The sequence below is a fragment of the Sturnus vulgaris genome, chromosome 2 (genome assembly GCF_052056855.1).
Source record: "Sturnus vulgaris isolate bStuVul1 chromosome 2, bStuVul1.hap1, whole genome shotgun sequence".
Lineage (NCBI taxonomy): Eukaryota > Metazoa > Chordata > Aves > Passeriformes > Sturnidae > Sturnus > Sturnus vulgaris.
In genome coordinates, this window is record NC_142244.1 from 56,204,635 (window position 1) to 56,229,316 (window position 24,682).

Genomic DNA, 24,682 nt, shown 5'->3' on the forward strand with positions numbered 1-24,682 from the left:
GCCGCCGCCATGTTCCCCCCCGGGAGCGGCGGGAGGGCAGGGCCGCCCGCCATTGGCCAGTTCAAGCCCCGCGGCCGGGCCAATCGGGGCGGCGCCGGGCCGTTCAAACGCCCGTTGCGCGGCGATCATGGCAGCCCGCGCGGCTCCGCAGCTCCCGGTCACCCGCAGGTCCGAGCCCGCATTCCGCGGTAAGGCCGGGACATTGGGTGGGGACAGGGACATCTGGGTACCGAGGGACTGAGCTGCTGCCCGCCGTAGGCTGCCCGCCCGCCCGCTCGCTCGCTTGCTCGCCTGTGGCTGAGCGTTACTGGCCGCTGTTAGAGGCTCGCGCGTCGCCGCGGTGTGTGCAGGAGAGCCGATGCGAGAGAGGAGCCCGTCAGTCTCTCCGGACAGTGGGAAGAGGGGCAGGCACTTCAGGCGAGGTTGGAGACCGGGCAGGTCTTGGTAGCAGCGCTCGCTATTGTGGTCTTAGAGCTTGCGAGCGGGCGTACGAGACTTGACCCTCCTTTGTCAGGGCTGGGGCCTGTACGGACCCCACCCCATTCTATCCTATCGCCTGCCCCAGGTAGGGCCCCTGGGCTGGAAGCCCTCCCTCATGACAAACGGGACGCCCTGATGTTAAGAGCATCCTCTTGAAAGCACCAAGTACGGCGCCGACTTAGATCCGCGCCCTTATACTTATTTGTTTTCTGATCGGTTCGGGTTTTGCAAGTTAAAGCAAGGGACTCGCTTTGGTGGGGCTTTGCTGTTTGCGCGAGGGGCGATGAGAGCCGCTTTTGAAGCAGAAGGTGCTGGGGAGCTCTGGGATGCACGCCCGGCTCAGTGCCGTGCAGCGGCTCTTGGCAGGGACACGGCTGCCAAGAGTCGTGGTAGCTCCCTCAGAAGCAGGTGATGGACACTGCCTTCTGTACGCTTTGTCCAGAGAAGGGCAAGGAGCTGGGCAAGGGTCTGGAGCACAAGCCCTGTGAGGAAGGAGCTGGGGGTGTTTAACCTGGAGAAAAGGCTCAGGGGCGTCCTTATCGCTCTCTACAACTGCCTGAAAGGAGGGTGGGGCCAGGTGGGGACCGGCCTCTTCTCCCAGGCGACATGTGACAGGACAAGGCAGTCTCAAGCTATGCCAAGGGGTGGTTTAGGTTGGACATTAGGAGGAATTTCTTGACAGAAAGAGTGATTAGGCATGGGAACTATCCAGGGAGATGGTGGAATCACCATGCCTGGAGGGACAGTGACAGCTGTTCTTAGGGCCCTTTCAGAATCACTTCATGCTGGCAGTAACACTCGCTCATTTGCACAGATGTCTGAGTGACGGTGGGAGAGAAGCAAATGACTTTACAGATGGTCAGTTGGGTTCACATGCGTGGTGCTTTTCATGTGTGCTGTACTTGCTACTGCCACAAGTGAAAAGTGTGCTTGCTCAACCAACAGTACCTATGTGAAATACTGGACAGGCATACAGAAGATGACAGCAAGCTTGATTTCTTCATGTCACAAAATTGTATTTCTTTTAGCTTAATACAGCAAACCGGCCACTTTGTGTAGCTGTCAAGTTACATTCAACCATTGAATATTGCCTTTCTCAAGAAATGTGAGAATGTGTAAGATACTGAGATGTGAAAATAAAAGATTTCTTAGTCATTAGTGTCTATATTTTGTAATGTCTTCATACTTATCTAACTGCATTTCCCTCTTGACTAAGAAAGTTTAGCATTAATATTTAAATGGAAAATGTAACAAGTCTGTCTTTCTTAAAATCTGCTAGAACAAAGACGACAGAAAGTCGAAGAATATCTATCAAGGAAGAAGACTTTTTCTGGTGTGCCCATTCAAGAAAACCAGACATCAATCAGGTAGTATTTCTGCTATGGCTTACATTCTCCTAATTTCATATTCACTAATGTGCCTTCATTTTCATCTCAGCTGGCTTCTGTAAGATCCTCTGATGCGAAGATACTGTTTGTTAACTAGAATATTCATTTTCAGTCACATGCAGTAGTGCCACATCTCTTGCATAACACATCACAAAGCACCTGAGGAAGAATTTGGATTTGTAACTTTAAACTGAGATGTTTTTCTTCTGAGTTGTTAATACATTTTCATAGTTGCTAAGAGACACTACTGGTCTTGGTGGTTTTGTAACTTTCTGGGTAGTCTGATGCCAGCTCTGCTGCCTGATTGAAGGTTTTAGAACCTGTCAGTATGGTAGGAACTACATGTTCTTGTTCAGACTTGCCTCAGAATGGCCTGGACTCTCATGATTGCAGTAACTGAGCTTCAGCTTCTTGTGCTACTCCTCCTTTTCCTCAACTGCAGCATTTAGAAACTTGGGCTTCTGTAGCAGATGCATCAGATCAGACAAGTTGGTACTCATTCTTAAACATGAGAAGTTACACCTGCAGTATATTCCAATCTGTTAGACAGCTCCTTGTGGTGTAAGAAGGGATGCTTCTCAGCCTGGATTCTGATCAGTGTTTGCTTAACCATTTGTTTTCCCTGGAGGAATAGTGCAAGCTAAACATAAATGTTTCAGAATGAGTTCATTCTGCTGACTGCCAACTGAAACATGTGAACATCCTCTAAAAATACATTTGTTTGTTGCATGATTTAAGATGTCTATTTTTTTCTTTTTAAGCAGTAGCAGAACTAGGAGAGCGACTACCAGTAAACTGCAAGACAAGTTACAGCTCCCAACATCTCCCAAGCCAGAAATGGTAAGTTTTTGACTGCTACTTAAAACCTGATGGCACTCTGTTTCTATGGCTACAACATTCCACTTACTTAAATCTATTTATGTTGTATGACTTCCAGAGCATGAGAAGTTTGCAAGTGCAGAGGTGTGGTTTGTTAGAACTTTAGTCAGTGCTTTTTGGAATATGTTTTTTGGAATGCTGTCATAGTAGGAAATGGATCATATTGATATTCAGTTTGTACCCAACAGGAGAGTTAAAGAGGATACCATTATTGCTGAAATAATGCTTACCTTTTAACAACATTTCTCAAGAAAGTTAAAGGGGCTTTTGATACATTTTGAGTATTCAGGGAAGTTATTTGAGATCAGACTAAGGTCTTCTGTTACAGTAAAAAATTTACTGTTGCTTGAAAGAAATCCAAACCTTTAACAAAACGTGCTGTTGAGTATATTTTTTCAGTGGTGTGCTGGCAAAAGTAATGTAATTAGAAGCCAATACTTAATCAGAGTTTAAGGGGATGTGTTCCCTCTATCATTTCATGTCACTTTCCTGGAATTAAGATGCAAATGCTTGTACTGTTTAGAAATTGCAAAACAGAGATTCTTCTCCAGTCCTGTTCTCAGGGTAAAGTGAGGAAAAAATAGACGTAAGACCCGTATTCATGTTAGACAGTTTAAAGTTTGGGTTTCAGAAGATGTGAGACGTGGAGTTATTTGAGGAGAAAAGCAAAAAACTTAAAACTTCAAAATTGAATGTTGAGAAAAATTGCAAATGTAAAAATAAGTGATTTAAAAATGTCCTGAAGGGACATATATTTTTCTGTATAAATGTCTTGTGTGATTTAAAGTTGAGTTAAGCTACATAGTCTCCTGAAATAACAGTCCTCACACTCAAATGCTACCTATGCAGGCTTTGTCAAATCTAAACTACTAAGCCTCAATGACAGACCAGGAAATGAGATGTTGTGTAGTTTTTCATTCAGGTCAAGGGCATCTTCCTTAAAGTCTACTCCTGCAGCCTTCCATGTGTCATTCACATGTTTTTCTCCTTCCTTTGGATATTTCACTCTTCCAAAAGCTGCTGCTTGGACAATAGCGAATTAGTTGCTGTAGAGCAACTTTTTTGGAGGAAAAGACTAAATTTTGTTTTTCATGAGGAGTTGTGCTGAGAACGTATTGCTGAGAGTTTCAGTAAAGCCATGTAAAACTGATGTAACTATTCTCAACTTGCAGGATCCTATATCTCAATAGTAAAAAAAATTCTCTTCTGGTAACATCTAGTGTCTTAATTACTACTTTACTCACTACCTTTTGTTAGTAGATTATTCACATTAAGTGGAGGAATGGTGCTGCCATTAAGTGATGAGGTATGCAGGTACTGCTCTTGACTATATACAAAGCAAGTTTCTACTTTATAACTCTTCTAAGCAGGTAACTTGGGCAACTTAAAGCCAGCAGTTGCTTTAAGAGTTTTATTTCTTACTTCCAAGGCAGAATTTAAGCAATTTTTATTTGATTTTTTGATGTGAATTCTGCAGAAATAGTTTAAAAATATTCAATATTTATATGTTACTTATGTAGGCACCTTTCAACTGGCATTTACCGTTCAGCACTTTAGTCCTGTAAATCATTGGAAGACTCTTTAGAAACAACTAACTTTCAGCATGAACATACCTCTAACATTTCTATAATTTGCTTTTGATTTCAGGAAAATAAAGAGAATGCTGATAAAGTGCCATGGGACCAATCAATTGTAGTCTCAGAAACAAATGTTACTTTAAACTCTTCTACATTCCCACTGACAAGTGACGTATCAGGGACAAACTGTAGTCTTGAAAATCAAGCTCCAAGGAATAAAGTCGTTGATACAAAATCTCAGCATGCATCACTTAGCAAGGCTTTTTTGGAAATTAAAAGAATTAAAGAGAGGCATTTGGCAGCAGAAAAGCAAAATGCAAGTATCAACGTACCAAAGAAACCACCTCTTGGCAGATATCGTGGCAAAGTTATTCAATCCAAGATAAATTCGTTCTGGAAAGCAGTAAAAATTGAGGGAGAAAAGAGTTCTTTGCCGGAGAAGAAGCATTTTCTTTCTGCCACCAAACAAGCAGCAAATCCGTTGTCCACGAAAAGCTGTAATGCTGTTCTGAAGACCACCAAAGTCTCAAACAACACTAAGTCTGTAAAATCAAATGGTGTCCTGCCATTTCAAAGCAAACCATCTGACAAAGCTGCTATTAACTCACAGTCTGGTCTGAAGAAACAGCTGACATTTGCTGTGACACCAAAGAAAGTAACAGTCCCAAAAGTGGTTGGTGGAAGGGGACCACAGCCACTGAAGGCTGCTTTGAGCAATCCTGATAGTAAAGTGCGGGCTGTGAAGAAACATACAGATTTTTGTAAAGATGCAAGACCAGAAGCTCTAGCCAAGTCAACTTCTGGTACAAAATCAGGACAGAATTCTAAAACTGATGGCGACAGAAAATCTATTCTGCCAAAAGAGTCAGCAGAAGAGAGAAGGTAACTAAATTACTGTTGTAGCTTACACTTGGGAGTTATTCAGGCCTTTTTCCCAAGAATATCTAGTTAGATCTATTTGTTGCTGTACAGACTCTGAAAAACAGAGAACTAAGGGTTTGGACTTGATACCCAAGGATAGCAGACTAAAACTTTTGGCTTAAACGGAGAAATCAGGATTCAAACTAATTGCAGGAGCTTTCCAGGCTTACAATTTTTCCTGTGCAGTTAAAAGATAGATGTAGCTGGAGCTGTGTTTTTAGTCTGAGTGTTGTGACAGCCTTAAGGATGACAGATAATCATGTGAATTCACATGCATGTCACTGATTTAAAAAAAAAAAAAAAGACCAAGGCAGGATGTATATAGGCAGAGCATCATTACAGACTGAAGGAGAGAACTTATCAATGACATTTTTCAGTTTGGTGAGTGCCGCTTAGACAGTGGATGGGAATATGATTCACAGTCTAGAAGTTATTTAATGCTCTTTATATAGATCTCCTTGTAGTAAGTCACATTTACTAAAAAATGATCGTCTATGGGGTGGAGTTGAAATGAAACATTAAAACGGAATTGCACTTCACATCAGTTTCAGATTTTATAGGTTGTGTGATAGGGTTGTTTCGGGCTGTTCTCTGCACTTTGTCTGAAGATACTGGTTTCTAGTTTTCTGTTTTGGAGGGGAATGATGGGGGAAAGGTGACACAGATGAATAATTTAGAAGCATTTTTTTGCCTTCTTCTGTGAAGAAGGGTCTGTAACCTAAGTATCTTGTTGCAGCTGGAAGGGAAGAGATGAAAGTGTTTTACCCTGGTAGATACCTAAAGCAGACAGTAATGTGTAGTTCTGAAATTTCCATGCAGATCTACAAGGCAGCTTTATTCCTCTTGGAATTAAAGGAAGAAGACTCAGACTACCTGGAAAGTATATCTTGTCATGACTTACCCTAATTAGTGTCAGTCAATGTAAAAAAAAATAAACCATCTGTCACTTCAGCTAATAATATTACTAAATGCAGGGCTCGCCTGGATGAATGGAGGGCATCGAGAGGAAAAGTGATGAGACGACCTCCTATACATGCACTTCTGGGACCCCAGTCTAAAAATGAAGAACAGGAATTCTCTGCTGCTGAAACAGAAAAGGTCAACAAAACACTGAGTGAATGCCTACAGTTAATAGAACAGGTACTTGGACCCCTGCCTACTGATCATGTAGGTCCTGACAACATGAAAATCCTCTGGGCACATTAGACCCATGTGAATCGGATACAGGGGACTACTTGTTCCCCAAGTTAAGAAATATGATAATTTTTTCAGTTGTTGGCAAAAGCTAACCTTTACTAACTCACTGAGCTACTAAATAAGTATAGGCAATAATGGTAATAATAGTAATTGAACTATAATGTAATGAGAGTAGCTAGAAGGAATTAATCTAAAACAAGTTTGCATTTATAGAAACTTGTCTGCACTTCTGAAGAAGTCTGTTTCAAGTAGTTCTAGAGATGCCTGTACATCTTACTACTCCTACTTACAATATAAATAATTATAATTTTGAAGAATAGGAGAATGACAATTCTGCCGAAGGAAAAAAACCCTTGCTTTCTACTTCAAAAGCAGCAAAACTACAGCACCTCACTGTGTCAAATGCACTTAAATCTCTACCTTTGTGTTGACTTTAGGGACAAAAAGGTGAGGAAGTACGGGCCATGTTGGAAGATCTGATACTGAGCATTCCTGGGGTTAAAAAGCTTGCAAAATATTGGATCTGCTGTATGCGTCTTGAACAGATGGGCCATCTTGGAAAGCTTATTGCTGTCTATGAGGATGCCATTTTGGCAGGAGCAATGGTAAGAAACTTGTCTTAAAATTTGAGATTAACAATTAGAAAGGCATGAAAGTATGGCATGTAGAATACAACTGCTTCTGATTTTATTAAATACCTTTATAGTAGGAGGAGAGCCACATGACCTACCTGACCATAAAAATAATGGATTTGTTTTGCTCTGTAACCATTGTAGGTACTACTTTGAAGAAAGGCTTAGGATCATCAAATTACCCTATGATGTTCTGCCTAAAAGTAATAAAGGACTGAGATTTCTAGTACCACTAGAAACGCAAAATAGAACTTAATTTTACACTTACTGATGGACTTGATTTCCACACTTTAATATCAGCAAGATTTCAGGGCATCAAATACATCTTTAGCACACCAAATACTGGAAATACAGGATTCACTTGTGTTCTGGCTTAAGTCTGAACAGCATTAAATAAAGGATTTATAATATGAATATCATGTGGCCTGCTCCACTTTCCCTGTAACTGTTCTACGAATCAAATAAGCTGAGATGATAATTCATATTGGAATTGTTTTTCTAAAACAGTACAGCTTTTTTTCAGCCCAAAGAGGAATTGCGAGACACACTAATAGATACAATCAGAAATGCTGAAGGTCTTCTTAACTCTGTCAATGGTAAGTCTGAGTACTCTTTTCTAGTTATATGTCTGACTTGACAGGCAACACAAGTTGTTTAAGCTCTTTGTACTGATATTAAATTTTAATTCATGGAAAATTTTCCATGATCATTTTATACCCAATTGTCTTTGAAAACAGTCTTGGCTAACCAAATCCTTTTCAACAGTGGGCATGTCAAAATGATTGGAGATGCTCTTGTATTCAAACTTGTTAGTTAAACTTTATCAAAACTGTGTTGTCCAGCTGTTTTGGCCTGATAATCAAAGAGTAAATAAAACTACTCTTGTGGGCTAAAAATCAGTGCCTCTGACACAAACTCCTTCACTATTAGAAGCCTGGTAATGTTATAGCATAGTGTCAATTAAAGCCAGTAAGTATTCTAATTTTGGAAGTAAAGTAGCTATAAATATTTCTCTTCAATGTAACATAACCTGATAAGTATCTGACCCTAGAAACTGGCTGAAATACTTGAGAATTGCTGCATTTGAAAAAGAAGAGAATGACTTCTCAGGATGGGTACTTAGCATGAGCCTTTGGGTTGCACCTTCTTGAAGGTGGATAAAATTATCAGAAACTTAAATTGCTGTGGCTCCAACTCCAATGCATACTTTTATCATGTAAAGCGCTAAGATTTCAGGTATCTCTCCTAAAAACATTTTCTTTAGTTGTAACTAATTGCAAGTGTACTTTCTTCAATGTTTCATTTTTTTAGGGGGATCGGTGATAGAACCTCATTTAAGTGAGGTAGTGGAAGTCAGCAAGGAACCAAATTCGTCTGTAGAGCCAGTTCAGGAAACCTTCAAAGATCTCTGCCCTGATGATGACAAAAAAGAAGAGAGTGATAATAAGAAGGAAGAGACAAGCAGTGAAGTTACCAAAAGAGAAGAAATTGATTTAGACTTAAAACCAAGAGGAGAGACCTTGCCAAAAAAGACTAAAAAGCAGAAGGCTAAAGAACGGGCAAAAAAGAAGGGAAAATATGAAAGAGAACAGAACAAGGATGGGATAAAAAATACAGCCCAAGCAATTAATTCTCCTGAGAAGGAGAATAACACATCTTATTCAGTGGGATACAACCCTCCTACCACACCATATTTGGAAAGGTAAGGTTACTTCAGCTAAGCATGGAAAGACTGTAGTGTCTGAAATAACTGTTCATGTCTGTTAAAAAAGGGAGGCACTGCATTTATAAATACTTGGTTAAAGACTCTCAAGAACCACATTTTTAGGATTGCTTCCCATTCCTTCAGAAGGAAGTATTTTTAAGTAAGCTTCTCTATTTAGTTAAACTGTTTTGTTTTTTGAATGGCTCACTACAGAGTAACGAGACTTTGGAATTTAGGTCTCTGCCACAAGAGTTAGGATTCCCTCCCACTGCCAACATGGCAGCAGCAGTTCTGCTGTGAGCTATGTAAAGAGAGATGTCTCCATTCCTCTCCTTTTCAGATGTAGATAATGTGGTATGTCATGTAACACAGAATTAGCGAACAAGATGTAACTGGCATGTAAAGACTATTTTAATTGTATCTTGAGGCAAAAACCTGGATAGTAACCTCAGTACAAACCAACTAAACTTATGGCAAAAAAAATTTACTTCTAAGATGGTAGACTTAGGAAAGTTGTGCTCAGCTTTGACATCCGATGGAGTCCTGGCAGCTGTCTACTATCCCTCTTTCCTTGGGAACTCTTTTCAGGAGGTTTTCTGGGTTAAAATATTTTGCCCAAGAAAAGATTTGTACATCTGGTTTTAAATGAATGAATGGGAAGGGATCTGTTTCCTTTGGGTATGGGAATGGGAAAGAGTTGACTAGGAATCCTGACTTGCTGTTTCTGCTGGTTGCTGCAAAGGCAACTTGCATGATGGCATGCCTATGTTTAGTGCTTTTGGTTTTTATTTTTTTCTTCCTAAGTGTCAAGACACATCCTGAGGGTGACAGTGCTAAAGATCTGAACATTGTAACTCCTTTGCGATATTCTCAACGCATTCGGGAGAAGATGTGCAAGCTGCCTGATGCTGTTAAAGATCAAGATCCGTGTGTCTCTTCACTTGAGCAGCTGGGAGACTTGGAATCAAAAGCTACTGTGTTTATCCACAAACAGAGCCATGCCCTCCAAGAAACAAGTGGTGACATAGAAGAGTAAAAGTAGTGCTACTGCTACAGGGGGGTGTTAAGGATTTGATAGCTTTGAGGGAGAGTTGAAGGGTACTTTTTTTATGTAGCTTTGAGAAAGGAGCTATCTAAAACTTTTCTGGACTGCCTGAGTTACTAAAACTTTTAAGTTTCTGCCTTTTCAAAATTGTAATAAGTCTGTCCTGGCTTAAGTACTAGGCCAAGCACTGTCTTTATGTTGACTATGTTTCATTAAAGTCTCAATTAAGACCTAGGTGTAAAGCTTCATGTTAGTAGCTGATAGTAGTATATTGCTAACACCTACTGTTTTCTTGTTGCATGTTTCTAAGGAATTAATAGGAATTACAATCTTAGCTTAAAGAAAACAAAGTACTGTAGGTGTTCCAGTAATGCAATGTCTACTCTGACAAGATTTAGCTTTTAAAACTGAAGCCAGCTAATAAGGTGTGTGCTGAATTTAAACTGTTCTATATATTTTAAGGCTGTTTCCACAAGACAAGATTTTAATCTCTAGTTACAGAGCTTTGTCCATTATCAAGTACTTGTAGATGAGGTCTGATACACTACTTACGATATGACAGTTTTTATGTTGGTTTGTATTAGCCTGTACTATGCTATACTCATTAAACTCATCCATTTAGTTGTGTCTGTTCGTTATTTAAAGGTTAAAGCTCTGTTCTTGAAAGTGAGCTGTCAAAGCGGAACGCTACCGTGGGTCTCATGCGTCTGGGCCCGCGTAGCGAAGCACCGGTGCCAGGGCCTCCATGAGCCGTGGGGCGGGCGGGGCCAGCGTTCCCGCCGGCCGCCCTGGGAGCCAGCGCCGCCTCCCCGCCCCTCCTCCGCCCCAGCCAGGCACGGGCAGCGCGGAGCCATCGCCCCCTCCTCCCCGCCCGTTCTCCGCCCCAGCCCGGAGCCAGCACCGCCCCCTCCCCGCCCGTTCTCCGCCCCAGCCCGGAGCCAGCACCGCCCCCTCCCCGCCCGTCCTCCGCCCCAGGCAGGCGCGGGCAGCCCCGATCCAGGGCCGGTGCTCGGCCGCGGCCTTTCAGCTGCTCTCGGCTCGGCCCGGCCCGCTGAGGTGAGTCCCCAGTGGGGCCTGAGGGGCTCGGGGCGGGCTTGGGCTGCTCCGGAGGAGGCAAAGAGCTCATCACTCTCAAAGAACACCGTATTTGAATATCATCTTAAAAGCACCAAGGTCTTGGAAAAAGGATAACAACCCCTTGCTGGATGAGAAAACCTTCAGGAGATGTGTTTTTAGCAGGAAAGGGAATCGTGTGTGAGTTTCAGCCGCTGTGGGAGATCTCAGGAGGGCTGGGGCTAACCTCAGTGTGGGAGGAGAGGACACAACCTCACGCTGAGCCATGGGCCTTGCAGGTTGCACATCAGGAAGATTTTTTTCACAGAAGAGGTGGTTGGACATTGACATGGGCTGCCCAGGGAGCTGGTAGAGTCACCATCCCTGGCGGTGTTTAACTGGATGTGGCACTCAGTGCCATGGTCTGGTTGACTTGATGTTCGGTCATGGGCTGGACTTAATGATCTCAGAGGTGTTTTCCAACCTCGTTGATTCCATGATCCCGTGATAGAGTCTAAATGTGGTGATAGGACAACTGGGAACATTTCAAAAGTACACGAGGGAAGGCTTATACTAGACATTGCTGAGAGGGTTTTTGAACATTGGAACAGAATTCTTAGAGAGTTGGCCAATGCTTTAAACCTGTTGCTGTTCAAAAATATTGTCACGCCAATTTAACTTTTGGTCACCTCTGGAGTGGTCAGGCAGTTGCACCAGATGATCATTGTGGGTCCTTGCAACAAAAATATTATATTCTGTATCTTCCAGTTCTTGAAGTCTTTGCACAGTAACTTTTACCAGTTTGATCCTGCTTATGCTGTTTTAGGTAAGAATTGTCACTGGAAGCTTTAAACTTGTTGTTTCTATTATTATGCCTGTGAGTTGTCTTTAGTGTTATGAAACCACCTGCAGGAGTGCAAAGTAACAAAAGAAGATGCGAAGTTGTAAGTTTTAAGAGCTTTAGCATTGTACATTAAAAAATGCAGAAGTGTTTTAAGTTGTACTTTCTCGAGGCCTCATCTTTAATAAAGTCAAGGTAACAGTGCAGGGAGATGTGTTATGGTAATGCTGGACAGTTAGGTACCCACATTTATCACCTCTTGTTATTTTGTTTTTGGGTCTTTTCTCATGCAGATTGTATTAAGAGAAAAATTTTTAAAGTGTTAATGTCATGATAAAATTTAGAAGATAATCCTGTGAATGAAGAAAAGTGTTGGAACTGGATTTATAAAGAATGGAAGGATACAACGTGTTGAAAGTACTAGGAGAGGGGTCCTTTGGCAGAGCTCTCCTAGTTCATCACAGAATCAGTGACCAGAATTATGTAATGAAGGAAATAAGGCTTCCCTTGGTAAGTGTGACAGAAACATCACCTCTCCCATCATTTAAAAATTAAATTTAAAAATCCTAATTCTGAGTGTATCTTTGAAACACTGAACACTTTTGCTGAGAGTTTTGTGTATTAGACAGGTGTGTGGTATGGTTACTGTATAATTACATCTTGAGCTGATGTTGGTACTAAGTGAAGTGCATAGTTAGATTTTGGGATTTTGGGAAGTGTAGCAAGTATGAAGACGCTTAGAATGAAATCCCTGTTACCCCTGATGCCCTTGTCTCGATTGCCATTGATTTCACTAAAATACAAATTTCATCTTCAGTGTCTAATGAGGAAATTCATGTCATATTGCTGCTGGTAATCAGCTGTTTGGGTTACATTCTCTTCACTCAGCTAAGCTAAAAGTCATAAAATGGGAGGCACTGGCTTTCTGATGCCAAAGCTCAGCTAAGACCTAACACTTGGCTTTATATTGAGTTCATGCAGACTATCATCTGTTTCAAAATTAGTGTGTGCTGCTTTGTTATATAGTTCTGCAACTTTTAAAATAGAAAAAGTCATTAATTGAAATAGGAAAAGATTCTCTCAAATTAAAAAAAATCTAACACAACAAAATATCAAATGCCCAAAAAACCCAAAGAAGTCTTCAGCTAATAATAAAGCGTAGATTAAAAATATGGGGCTTTTAAAGTTTCTAAATGACTTAAAAGAACTGAAGAACAATTCTCAAAAATATTTTTCTTTGGAAACTGAAGCACTTCATGTGTATACGTGAAAATTTGTGAATTTTATTGTGAAATTTATTCTAAGTGTATTCTATTTTCAGTCTTCCTCTGGTGTAGAGAATTCTAGGAAGGAAGCTGTTCTTTTGGCTAAGATGAAACATCCAAATATCGTTGCCTTTAAAGAATCATTTGAAGGTAAGTATAAAAATTTAAATTCCTTCATTTGTTTGAAGTTGCATACTCTTTGAGGATTGAGATTACTTTCTTTTTTTGTTTATAGTCCGTGTTATAAACAAAATACATGTTTATTGTAGCGTAACACATAGCGTGTAGTTGGAGCTTTCTAGTAAAATGTATTACATATAGTAAAAAAAATCAATACATATCCTGCTAATGAAAATACGAATTATTCTTAAATTACCAAAACTTTAGCTGATGGACATCTGTATATAGTGATGGAATATTGTGACGATGGAGATCTAATGCAAAAGATTAAACACCAAGGAGGAAATTTGTTCCCTGAAGACATGGTAAGAAAAGACATTGTTTTGAATGAACCAAGGGGGCTGGGAATCCTTTTCCATGTAAACTGAAGCATGCTGCATAAACCAAATTAGAGATATGCAAATATCTTATGCAAACAAAGTAACTTACAGGTAGAATTGGAGCATTACTTCTTTTATAGTTTCCAGCAGATCAAGACAAGAATTGGACTGAAAGGAATAAAAAAAGAAATTGCTACTTGTATCTGAAAATTGTTTAGGTAGTGTAAAATCAGTCAGGTCTGTATGCAATCAAGTAGGAATTTTACCAACCTTCCGGCAGAATTTAAAGCATAGTAAGAGTACTGCAAATGAAAAGTGAACAAACCACTCTGGTAAGATAAATTAAGCTAACAAGGATAATAAATGCCTGCTTTTTATGTAGCAATTAAATGTTTAAACCATTCAGTATGTGCGAACTCCTTTTACCAGAGAAACCAGAGAAAGTATAAGATTACTTAGGTTCAAAGGGATAGTGAATAGAAGCCACTTCTTGCTACGGTTAGGAGCATCACCTTTGTTTGAATGAAAGGACCAGAAACCTCAACTAATTGAGTGTTTAGATTTCCAATGCACCTTTAAGAGTTCTCTTTTGTGGTTAGAACGGGACACATGCCCTTTTGCAAACAGTATGTTACTTCCATGTGAATTTTGTTTTTGTTTGTTACTTGGTGGTTTGAGGTTTTTTTCTTTTTGCTAATTTACTGTGTAACTTTAGTTAACTTGTTTATAAAATGACCATCAGCTAAGGCACCAGGTAGTAATTCCCCAGCTTCATTATTGCTATGTATTATTAGAACTTTTTGGACACAGTAATAAACATTCTTTCTGCCATGTTAAAATATAATCTGTTTTGAAGAACTCAGTCATGCTGGTTGGACGCAGTTACGCCGGAGTTACTTTTAACTCCCAAATGTTCTGAATGCTTTTGTTTTCCTAATTTTTTTTAAAATCTATCAGTAAAGTATTCATTATGTTGAGCACTGAGCACTGTTATTTTGGCTGCTCTTTTTCAGATCCTTCATTGGTTTGTGCAGATGTGCCTGGCTGTGAAGCACATCCACGATAAACGTGTGCTGCACAGGGATATAAAATCCAAGGTGAACAGAGCAAGTTTTGTTGCCATTAACAAAACTGTCCTGCATGCAAAAGTTAAACCTCCTCTTTCATAATTTCCCGTGACTGCTAAGTTCTCTGGTTTTTATTTAGGCCTAAGAATATTATGTAAATGAAATAGTTGAGTGCATGGAATGATGTAATACTGTGGGTGTAAACATCATCTAAGTTTAGCTATATCCTTCATATCCACACTGCTGATAGCACCAATTGCTTGTGACATGGCATATAACATAAAAGAATTACAGAACTGTTAAGAAGTGTATGGATTATGCAGTTTGCAATTATCTTGCCTCACAATTTTTTTTAAAATCTACCCTGTCAGAAGGAGGGAAATTCAGAAGAAAGTAGTCCCTTGGTTTGAGTATAGTATGGAGATTAAGGCAATTCTAAGTCCTGAATCTTCCTCTGCTACTGATGCTGGGGCCTTAGGCCCATAAAGCCTTTCTGTTTTGGTAGAAACACTAGGAGAAGCAGGTAAAAGGAAATACAAAGACAAAATATGATAAGTGATTATTGCTGTGTTTTCTGTACATCCAAACTGCAAATGACTCGTAGAAGAATATTTAAGTATGTTAATCTTTGCTCTTGAAATGCAGAATGTCTTCCTCACTCAAAATGGAAAAGTCAAATTGGGAGATTTTGGATCTGCACGCCTTCTTGCACAGTATGTGACATTCCAACTGATCTCAGTGGTGTCAAGTTTTATTTTACCATTGACAAACAGTACAGAGTTCATAAATCATTAGTTTCCACCTGGCATTTCTTCTTTGTCGTTTCATTAGTCCAATGTCCTACGCTTGCACCTATGTGGGAACTCCTTATTATGTACCTCCAGAAATATGGGAAAGCCTGCCATACAACAACAAAAGGTACTTTTCAAAAGGTGTTTTCAGTGATCACAAATAATGCCTGACCAATGGATGGGTTTTTTTATTGCTGTCTGAATCTGGTTTTGTGGCTTATCCATGTTTGTTTCAGAGAAGATACTGAGCTGAAGAATATTTACAAAGAGATAATTACGTCTTTTTAAAAGATGATTATGTAATCTTAAAAATACAAATAAATTCCTCTCTACTTAGGTAGCTGAGAGCAGAGTATCTTTAGTTTCTAGAAGTCTGAAAAACAGTGTGCAGATCCCTGTTTTGGAGGGTAAATACATACATACTTGTGTGTATGTTTGTACTGTATATATATGCACAAACATAGGTATGTGTTTGCATCGTTTTGCTAGTCTTATTTTTTGTGGGATTGTTGTTTGGATGATGGTTGATGGGTGATTTTTTTAACCTCTTCATGCCAGTCTTGATAATGTAGGGATAATGGCACAGAATGGATTAATTAGGCTTACAGAGCCCAGTTATTTTGGTCCTTATGCAAGAGCTGTGATTGATTTTCCTGGGGAGGTAAGAAACCTTCTACAGTTCAAATTGTTTCCTGTTCTTCTTGCAAGAAAGGCTTCAGTTGCTTCTTGTGCAAATGGCAGTACTCACTTTTGGTGGAAAATGATGGGGCTTTTTTCTCAATAGGAAAATTATTTTTGTCAGGGATAGAATTCCAGCTCTCAGAATTAGGATTGTGTGGCTGCCATTTGATGTTGAGGGCCATGGAATGCAAAGGCTTTCAAGTGCAAGAGGATAAATGTTGTTGGAGCAAATTACTTAGGAGACATCCTGGGAATAAAAAGCCAACTATAACTGTATGACAGCTGTCTTCTCTTACATCAGGGTAGGATAAAATAAGCAAGAACATTTCCACAGGAGAGGTTAAATGCATAATTATATTGTCTTTTATGGCTACTTATTTTTAGCTTATTCAGATCAGTTATGTACACAAATCTTTACACTTTTAAGCAAGATATTAAATAGTAATTTCTGGCTTTAAATTTTTCATCTCTCTCTATATCTACAGTGATATATGGTCTCTTGGGTGTATTCTGTATGAGCTGTGCACTCTCAAACACCCGGTAAGTACAGCTCTATTGCTATTAGAAAAGTTTTGGAATTCCTTGAAACTTAATTAGCAATTAGATGTACAATAGAGTTGACCGAAGTGCTTGCTGCTGCTTCCAAAAGAGGGAAGTATTGCTCCACCCTTCCTATGCTTCCTCCACTATGTGCTTCTGTTTCAGCAGTTCTTGGGACCTTCTGTAGAAGACTTAATTTTCAAATTTGTTAGAAAACAATTGGGGTTTTTTTGATTGGGTAATTTTCCTCAATATCAGTGAGGTGATCTGGGCGTAGAGTCCAGCAGCTGCTAGGCTGGTTCCAGATATCTGCAGTTGCAAGATCATTGCATTTTACAGGGTCAGGGTAATCCCCAGGACATGGTGACGAAGATACTCAAAATCTTTGCTAATGAAAATATATTGTGTGCGATTACAGCAAAATGTACTAAGCAATAAGCATTTTTGTAGCATTTTGTGTCTGTGATACACCTTTGCTTATTCTTCAAATCAAACAAGTCACTGTCCAAGCACCACTCTCCTGTTGGAACAGTGGAGACCTTGATGAATGATTCTGTCTTTCTGTCATTTCTGAGACACTCTCTTTTACAGTGTTGTTGCTATGTTTCTTATGTGTTAACTTCCTCTGGCTTCTATATACAGACATATAGGTAAGATGAGAGCCCTTATCAGGATATGTTTGTTTTGCAGGAAAATGAGATCCTAATTGAGGGTCATTTTATCTTAGTTTTTTATAAGCAGCAGTTTCCTTTCAGTGAGCTAATACTGTATCTTAGAATCACAGAACCATAGAATATTCTGAGTTGGAAAGGGCCCACAAAGATCATCAAAGTACCAGCTCCTGACTCTGTGAAGGACAGGCCTCTCAGACACATGTGCCTGAGGGCATTGTTCAAATTCTGTGTATCAGCAAAAGATTCTCAACAGCTGCAAGCTGTGCAAGAGTGTGGCAGTTCATACTGATGTGACTGAGTCATAACAGACCCTGTGCATAGATGTGTGTTAGCCTAAGTAGGTCTGTGGCAGGTCTTTGGCAGTGTCATGGTATTGAGGCAGAGCTCAGAGCTGGGATTCCAATGAGTATTCTTCCCTTATTAGCAGTGTTGAAAAGTTATGTGTCTGGTTTGATGTGATGGTCACATAGGTTCTTGCATAATCTATCAGAGGTGATATGAAAAGGTGACACTCCTTGGATGCTTGGCACCCTGCAGCCACGCCAGCAGGGCATAATCCAAGGAAACTTCCTGCATGGGAGCTAGAAGTTCTCAGACATTAGATTTGCAAGAGGATGTTTGTGCTTTAACAGGCTACTTTTGATGTTTGGTTTTTTTTAATCAAAGTCTCCATATTTCCAAGCTTACTGTTTCACTCTTGCAGTTCGAGTCTGATCTCAAGTATATGAATTGATGAATTTGATGCCTATAAAAATAAAGTTTGAACAATCTTAAATTTATAGCAGTAGTTCCTATCTGCTTTTCAGTTGTAGAAGTTCTCTTAAAGTATGTCAGCTACTTTTTACCTTATGCTTAAACTCTGTGCTCTAATATTAATTTATTTCTAATGCAGTTTCAAGCCAAGAGCTGGAAACATCTCATCCTTAAGATATGCAAAGGGTCCTATGATCCACTTCCATCTCACTATTCCTATGAACTTCATTACTTAATAAAACAGATGTTTAAGAGAAATCCCCAGAATCGGCCATCAGCCAGTACTATTCTTGCAAGAGGTCGCCTAACCAAACTTGTGAAAAATTGTTTGCCTTCTGAGGTATGGTATATTCTTTGTCCCTAGATTTAAGCAATTCTAACTGCATTTTAGATACCTTTCATTTGTAGTTTGTTAGTGTGTGGTTAACTATAAAATGTAATGTTGTGTAGGTCCTACTCTAATATCCATACAGTTGTAGACTTACCAGAAAGCTTGAGTTTTTAAAAGTGTCTCTTTTGAAAATTAAAGTTGGATATTGACCTGATGCTGATAAAATTAGGTATTGTTAGCTGGAATGTTGCACTTGTATAGTGAGTCTGTTTTCAACAAATAGTATATGTAATAATTCGTAGAAGTTTAAAATTATATTGTATTTCCATCTCTTCATACACATTTCAGATGGCAAATGAGTTTGAGCAGGTATTAAAGGAAACCAAGAAACATGAAGGCAATGCAGCAAGACAAAAGGGTAAGTCAATAACATTTTTGTTGATGTAAAGAATGACAAAATGCTTAGGAAATATAAGATCTTAAGTACAGCTTTGAAACATTAATATTATAAGTCCAAATCTACTTTAAATTACTTCAAAATCCAATATTATTGAACTTACATGGAAAAATGCTTGAAGGGTGTAAATTATATTCCAACATAAGTAGAGTGCAAAGCTGCCATATATATATTGTAAATCTTAAGACTTGTGTTAGAAATAAACTTTTCAGTTCTAGAATCAGCAAAACTTGTAACAGTGGCATGTATTTTAAATATGACAGTTCCTTCTTTCCCAGAATATGGTGAAGCAAGTTATGTTCATTATTTAATTTTCAGAGAGAGAATGTTGGACTTTTTTCTTCTGCTTAAATTTAGCTACACCACAATTAGTGTACATTTGGAACAGAATAGTTGCAGGACTCTGTTGAGAATGAGTTCTGTTGTAAGAAGTTTGAAGAAGCTGTCACAGAATTGTCATTGGTTGGTTCAGTGACATTGCTGTCATGCCTCTGGAATGCCACTTTACTACAAATGTTTGCTAAAGGTATTAACTCTTGAATCTGTTTCTTAATGTATCAGGTAGTGTCATGGCTGGTGGAAGCTCAAACAATAAGACAGAAAATAGAGTAAGTATTCAGATATACATATAACATTTATATTCTAGTAATTTAGAATATTCTGTGTTAAGAGAAAAGTTTTTACAGGAAATTATTCCTATGCTAAACCATAAATCAGCCTATGAGTGTTAAAATTGCAGTTTTCATGTGCATTTCCCAGCACTCTTTTTGATTCTTCCCATGTTTAGTTTAGTTCCAAAGTGGGTTTTCTTATAACCCCGTCAAAACAAAACCCAAATAAAAAACTTTTCTTGTCTTCCTATTTTTTTTGACACTGCAAAAGATTATCCATTTTCTTTGCTTTTGGGACACATTTAGAACTGGCTGCTGTGGAAACAGTCTAGTTCTCACCAGATTTTAGGGCTCATATGAGATTTCAGGAGAGGAGAATTAAGTCACACATGGCCAAGGTGTCCCCTATGGATACATTACCATAGCCTGACTCAGCCATATTCTGTATATTTTTAAAAAGCATGTTGCCCTTGTTTGTTTGGTTTTTTTTCTCTTCATAGACCTGTAAATCTGAGAAGTTTAATATTTGGGTGCATTTTGTTTTCTCTGGGAATGTAAATAATTTATATTGCTTGTGTTCTTAAATGTAACAAAACCACAAACAAAAAATTACATCAAATAACTACATATGTGCTTAGCTTCAGAAACTGAGGTTATCTGTCATGGGCATACAGTGTGAAATACAGTGCAATAATAGGTAGTGTGCAATTGCAGTAGGCTTCACAATGTTAGTAGTTTAATTTTCAAATCTTCCAATCTTTAGGCCAAGTATTTTATAGCAAAACTGAATTAATTAATGCCATGTAAATAGGACTGGTTTGTCTTTCTTGCCAACAAGGATAATAATTAATACAGTCTTTACTCTTTTAAAGAGAAGGAAAGAGGAAAGTAGCAAGCATAGCCCCTTAGAAAGGAAAAATGCTGAGGGTTTGAGTGAAGGCACAAGGGAACAAAGGAAATCTTATCAAGAAGGTAAGTTTTACAGTTTTAAGGCTGATGCATTTCCTTCTGTGTACTGGTATCTACATGTCACTGATAAAGCCTTTTAAATAGGTGGCTCAAACTAGTCTCAGGTAAATTAAGACAAGAAAACTGCCACCATCAGTTACTTTTGTAAGTACATTGATTCGTACTGCTTATCTGAGGTTTAAAAAAAATTCTCTTGACAAGTAATAAAAAATGACTGTTTGAAAAGAGTTGAAGTAGAGTAAATGTATGGGGAACACTTTCCAGTTCAGACTTGCACCCATAGAATCAAACATCAGTGCTAGTTAAGTGATTTTTAGTACTATTTTGCCTGGACAGGGCAGTCTGGACATGGAATCGAGCTAGATACTGGTTATCACGGGGTTTTTTGTTACAATTACAATATCAACTTCTGCTGTCCTCCCAGGAAGTACTGATCTGTCACACACCCACAGGAGGCAATGGGAAAAGAGGATATCCAATACTGTGCTGGATGTCCTGGAAAATGCGTCTTTGCTTTCTTCCAGTTTTACACCTGAAGATTCTGAAAGTAAGATTTAATTAAATGTTCTTTTAATTCAAGTAATGTCAGTGATTCTTAACAGATTTCAAAAGCCAAAACTTTATACGGCACGTTTAAAATTACATTAAAATAATTTAAAAGTATTCCATTAATGAACACTCAGAAAGTTCATTGTGCTGAAGAGAATTTCTTAATGCTTTTGTGTGACAGGAGGATTGCAAAGCTTGATGAAACTGACAGATAACATTAGCAACCCTAAAATTACAATCATTGCTAAGAAATCATTCTACAATCTTCCTTTTATACACCATTTGTGGAGGTAGCAGTGAGGATCATTTGGTACAGAATGCAACCACCTGTCTTTCAAGTACAGCATACTATTGGGAGCATAAAACATCTACACCTCTACTTTAGTTGTGATTTAACACAGGTGCAGGTTAAGGCCAGTGACAAGAACTATAAATGATGTACCTCAGTTGTAAGACAGAGACTTCTTTCTTTTGATTAAAACACTTATCATCTGAGAAAGGTTTCAATTTTAAAATGCCCCACACTGATGAAATTGTTATAATTATTTAATATGGTTCTGGATATGTGATCTAAGTGAATGGGAATAAATGCTGTGGAAATAAATAATCAAGTTATGAGTAGTCAGAAAATTCCCAAGCTGTGGTAGGAATGTTATTTGATAGTTATGCACAGGGCAAGGGAAGTGGACAGAGGAATGCATGTTTTTAGGTGCTATTAAAAGGCACAGAAACAACCTCAGACTTCATTTTGTGAGACTTGCAGAGCCACCACATAAGTTTGCAGAGAGTTTGCCTCCTCACACCCCTCAGTTCCTGCGGGTCCCTGACCACAAGGAGGTTCCACTGTTCCTTCAGGTTGTTGAGAGGACAGTGTTACAACAGATAGAATTATCTAGACTTTTTTCTTCCTGTTTCTCATTTCTCTCTTGAATGTGACCTTGAATGTAATCCATACTGCTAATACAATTTGTTTAAATAGCATTTATGAATGATTTTATACCCAGGTGGTGGTGTTATAAACTACAGTGAAAATAAGCCACGGAAGCAGTGGAACAAGGACCCCTCTCAGACCCTGATGGACATGCTCAGCAATGCAGATGTCAGCTTAGCATTTAAAACATACACAATTTTTAAAACAGGTAAATCCCCATTTTCTGGGCAAACACTTTTGCAAACAGGTTTATTAATAAAGGCTTTTTTTTTTTTTCGTACATAGCTCCTGTGTCTACAGATCATGCATCTGTGTTCATATCACAACAGGCTAGGTTTTGGGGTATTTTAAGTTTACCAAATGAAATGTGGACTTAAAAAAAGCCAAATCTGGAATTCATGAGTGTTTGTACTTCACTACAGCTCTTCATGATGGACTTTCACTTGCAGCTCAAGAGCTGAATGAGGTTGTGACAAAACACAGACACCTACTGTATCCTCCCTCCCACTGAGCTGTGTGGTGTGTATGTTAGGGAGGTGCAGGAAATGCACTGTAGCCCCATCAGGTCAGGAAGTGGTGCCCTGGTTTGAGGGCACGATGGTCAGATGGCACTGCTGAAGACAGCTGCAGTCTGCAGATGTTCACAGTCACAAATACTTGTTCTGCACTTCAGTTGCTTTACTAGTTTTTGTTCTCACCTAGAGTAGGTAACAGCTTATCTCGGAATCTGCTACAAACTGGGGATGAATTAGAAAGACTATTTTGTATTTATATTCTTAATGTTTTTTCTTTAAAAATTAAAATATTTTGATGACATTTTAATTTTTATACTTTCAAAGCTTCTGAAAACATATTAAGAGGACCACTTTCTGATGAAAGTGAAGCATCTGATGAAGTAGATGGTGAACATGAAGCTGTTGTCATAGATTCTGAGAGACTTGAACCTAGATCTGATGAAGATGACACGTATGTCCAAATTATGTCCTTACATTTATGTTTTCCTTGTTTCCTCAGATTTTTCCATAACAACATTCCCCTGGAAAAAAAAAATAGTATTTTTCTCAGCATCTAAATCCATCCCTCTCTTACATAATGAAATTGAAATTTAGTAGCATTTAATATCTTACAATATATGAACAAAAATGCTGTGATTTTTGGACGTGTGTATGTTTTGGGCATGGTTCTTAGATTCTCAGAATCTCAGTTTGTGTCACTGTTTATTTTTGTGGCACCTAGAGATGGCTATATAGGCCTGTACTGCTGCAGTTCAGCTGCAGGCTGTCAATTATCAACACATTTGCAGTCTCTTAATATATTAATTTGTCTTTGCTTTTGATGAAACTTATTTTTGTAAATTCCATAGAGAACATCTATTGGTTCTTTAATCACAGTGGGTAGGAAGTAAGTCTCTTGTGCTGATATTTTTAACATAATTTATCCTAATTAAAGAGTAATTTCTTATGGGGAAAAAAGCAATTGATTTATAAAGACGTATTTTGCTCTTCAAAATAACATTTTCTGAAATCTATTTTTAGGGACTTTGATGAAGATGACCCAGACTGGGTGTCAGAACTGAAAATGGTATTGAAAACAGAGTGACTGAAAACCTGAATTTACCTGCAATGAGTGAAATTAAGTGTGCTGGTATCCAAGTTGTTGTGAATAATTGGTTATTCATTAAATAATTTCAGTCAAAAAATCTGAGTGGGCATGTTTTCTGTATCAAAAACTGAAGATGGAAAATGCACAATAAACTTTTTTAGAAAGAACACTTGCAGATAGCTGAACAAGTCGATGTATTAGGTGTATTTGAAGTCGGTAATACCTTTGCAGAAATGTTCAGTCAAGTTATAGCATTGTTCAAATTGTCCTCTTGTCATATCTCAAGGAGATGGTGTAGCACTCTGAAAAGGTGTAAAAGTGTTTTTCCTGAGTATGTAATGAAATGCAGCATTGTGCTGGGTTGATGCTGGGTGGATATCAGGTGCCAGCAAAGCCTCTGTCACTCCCCTCCTCAGCTGGGCAAGGGAGAGAAGTTTAATGAAAGGCTCAAGGGTCGAGATAAACACAGGGAGAGATCGCTCACCAATTACTGTTACAGGCAAAACAGACTTGACTTGAGGAAATTGATTTATTATCAACTAAATCAGAGTAATGAAACATAAACCCAAATCTTAGAACGCTTTTCTCCCACCCTCCTTTCTTCCTGGAGTCAATTTCACTTCCCTGGTTAAGGCCGAGCCCATCAGCGATGGTGGTAGTGTCTCTGGGACAACAAATCAGAGAAGGGGGGAGAGGGACGGGGGACACAAGTGGGTGGGTCTGCCTTGGAGGTGAATTGGCTCTGTCAAACGTGTGGAAAGGTTCTGGCAGATCCACCTCTGTAGCTTCTCTGCTACAGAAACCCTGCCACGCAAACCCAATACATACATACATACATACATACATAATTGATGTTCGAAGGACATATTATGGGAAACAATTTAGCTGTGATAAATAGTTGAGGCTTTAGTTCATGCAACTATTAATGCCCTGAAAATTCTTTGAGACTGAACTTTTGCCTTGATTCAATGAAAAGAGTTTTTTATATGCCACTGCATGTATGAAAGGAAGCAAATGTATTCATGAATAAGGACAAATTTTCCGACTTTGATCGGAGACACACTTCTGCTGCAGAGAATGCTATGGGCAATGTCAGGTTTGGGCTCTGTTCTGGTGACTGGGTAATAAATAGACACTTTACAAGAAAAATGCGGCAAGAGAGAGAACAAATACTCTTGGCAGAGTTCTCCTGGGGCAGCTGTCCCAGATTATGTCCCTGTAATAAATAATATTAGGAATAATA

The 24,682-nt window shown here is 39.0% G+C and overlaps 2 protein-coding genes across 13 annotated transcripts; both read left to right on the forward strand.

The window, feature by feature from the left end:
- The first annotated feature begins 66 nt into the window (after positions 1 to 66).
- Positions 67 to 10,445, forward strand: CKAP2 (cytoskeleton associated protein 2). Of its 7 annotated transcripts, none has more exons than XM_014868866.2 (9): positions 67 to 188; positions 1,760 to 1,847; positions 2,630 to 2,708; positions 4,395 to 5,206; positions 6,220 to 6,385; positions 6,880 to 7,047; positions 7,598 to 7,670; positions 8,386 to 8,776; positions 9,584 to 10,445. In XM_014868866.2, exons 1-9 carry the CDS (start codon positions 128 to 130, stop codon positions 9,813 to 9,815), a joined length of 2,070 nt encoding a protein of 689 aa, XP_014724352.2. In that variant the 5' UTR covers positions 67 to 127; the 3' UTR covers positions 9,816 to 10,445. The 7 variants fall into 7 exon arrangements, with proteins under 7 accessions (XP_014724352.2, XP_014724351.1, XP_088015742.1 ...); XM_014868865.2 differs by having other exon boundaries at positions 2,633 to 2,708; XM_088159616.1 differs by lacking the exon at positions 67 to 188 and adding an exon at positions 1,197 to 1,338.
- A 313-nt stretch (positions 10,446 to 10,758) lies between these two features.
- Positions 10,759 to 23,606, forward strand: NEK3 (NIMA related kinase 3). 6 transcript variants are annotated; one of them, XM_088159623.1, is made up of 17 exons: positions 10,817 to 10,880; positions 11,646 to 11,703; positions 12,012 to 12,228; positions 13,040 to 13,133; positions 13,371 to 13,468; positions 14,497 to 14,580; positions 15,196 to 15,263; positions 15,382 to 15,468; positions 16,508 to 16,562; positions 18,129 to 18,329; positions 18,669 to 18,738; positions 19,339 to 19,385; positions 20,261 to 20,360; positions 20,782 to 20,904; positions 21,911 to 22,045; positions 22,677 to 22,803; positions 23,373 to 23,606. In XM_088159623.1, exons 3-17 carry the CDS (start codon positions 12,112 to 12,114, stop codon positions 23,434 to 23,436), a joined length of 1,470 nt encoding a protein of 489 aa, XP_088015749.1. In that variant the 5' UTR covers positions 10,817 to 10,880; positions 11,646 to 11,703; positions 12,012 to 12,111; the 3' UTR covers positions 23,437 to 23,606. The 6 variants fall into 6 exon arrangements, with proteins under 6 accessions (XP_088015748.1, XP_088015751.1, XP_088015752.1 ...); XM_088159622.1 differs by lacking the exon at positions 11,646 to 11,703 and having other exon boundaries at positions 10,759 to 10,880; XM_088159627.1 differs by lacking the exon at positions 13,371 to 13,468 and having other exon boundaries at positions 10,850 to 10,880.
- Positions 23,607 to 24,682: the final 1,076 nt, after the last annotated feature.

Bases quoted from the DNA above. Each gene is read 5' to 3' on its own strand.
- CKAP2 (XM_088159616.1), top strand. From the start codon at position 1,263: ATGCTGGCAGTAACACTCGCTCATTTGCACAGATGTCTGAGTGACGGT. The intron at 2,709-4,394 runs GTAAGTTTTTGA...TTTTGATTTCAG, and splicing joins CATCTCCCAAGCCAGAAATG to GAAAATAAAGAGAATGCTGA. The intron at 7,671-8,385 runs GTAAGTCTGAGT...TCATTTTTTTAG, and splicing joins TCTTCTTAACTCTGTCAATG to GGGGATCGGTGATAGAACCT.
- NEK3 (XM_088159622.1), top strand. From the start codon at position 12,112: ATGGAAGGATACAACGTGTTGAAAGTACTAGGAGAGGGGTCCTTTGGC. The intron at 15,264-15,381 runs GTATGTGACATT...TCGTTTCATTAG, and splicing joins TCTGCACGCCTTCTTGCACA to TCCAATGTCCTACGCTTGCA. The intron at 18,330-18,668 runs GTATGGTATATT...TACACATTTCAG, and splicing joins AAAATTGTTTGCCTTCTGAG to ATGGCAAATGAGTTTGAGCA.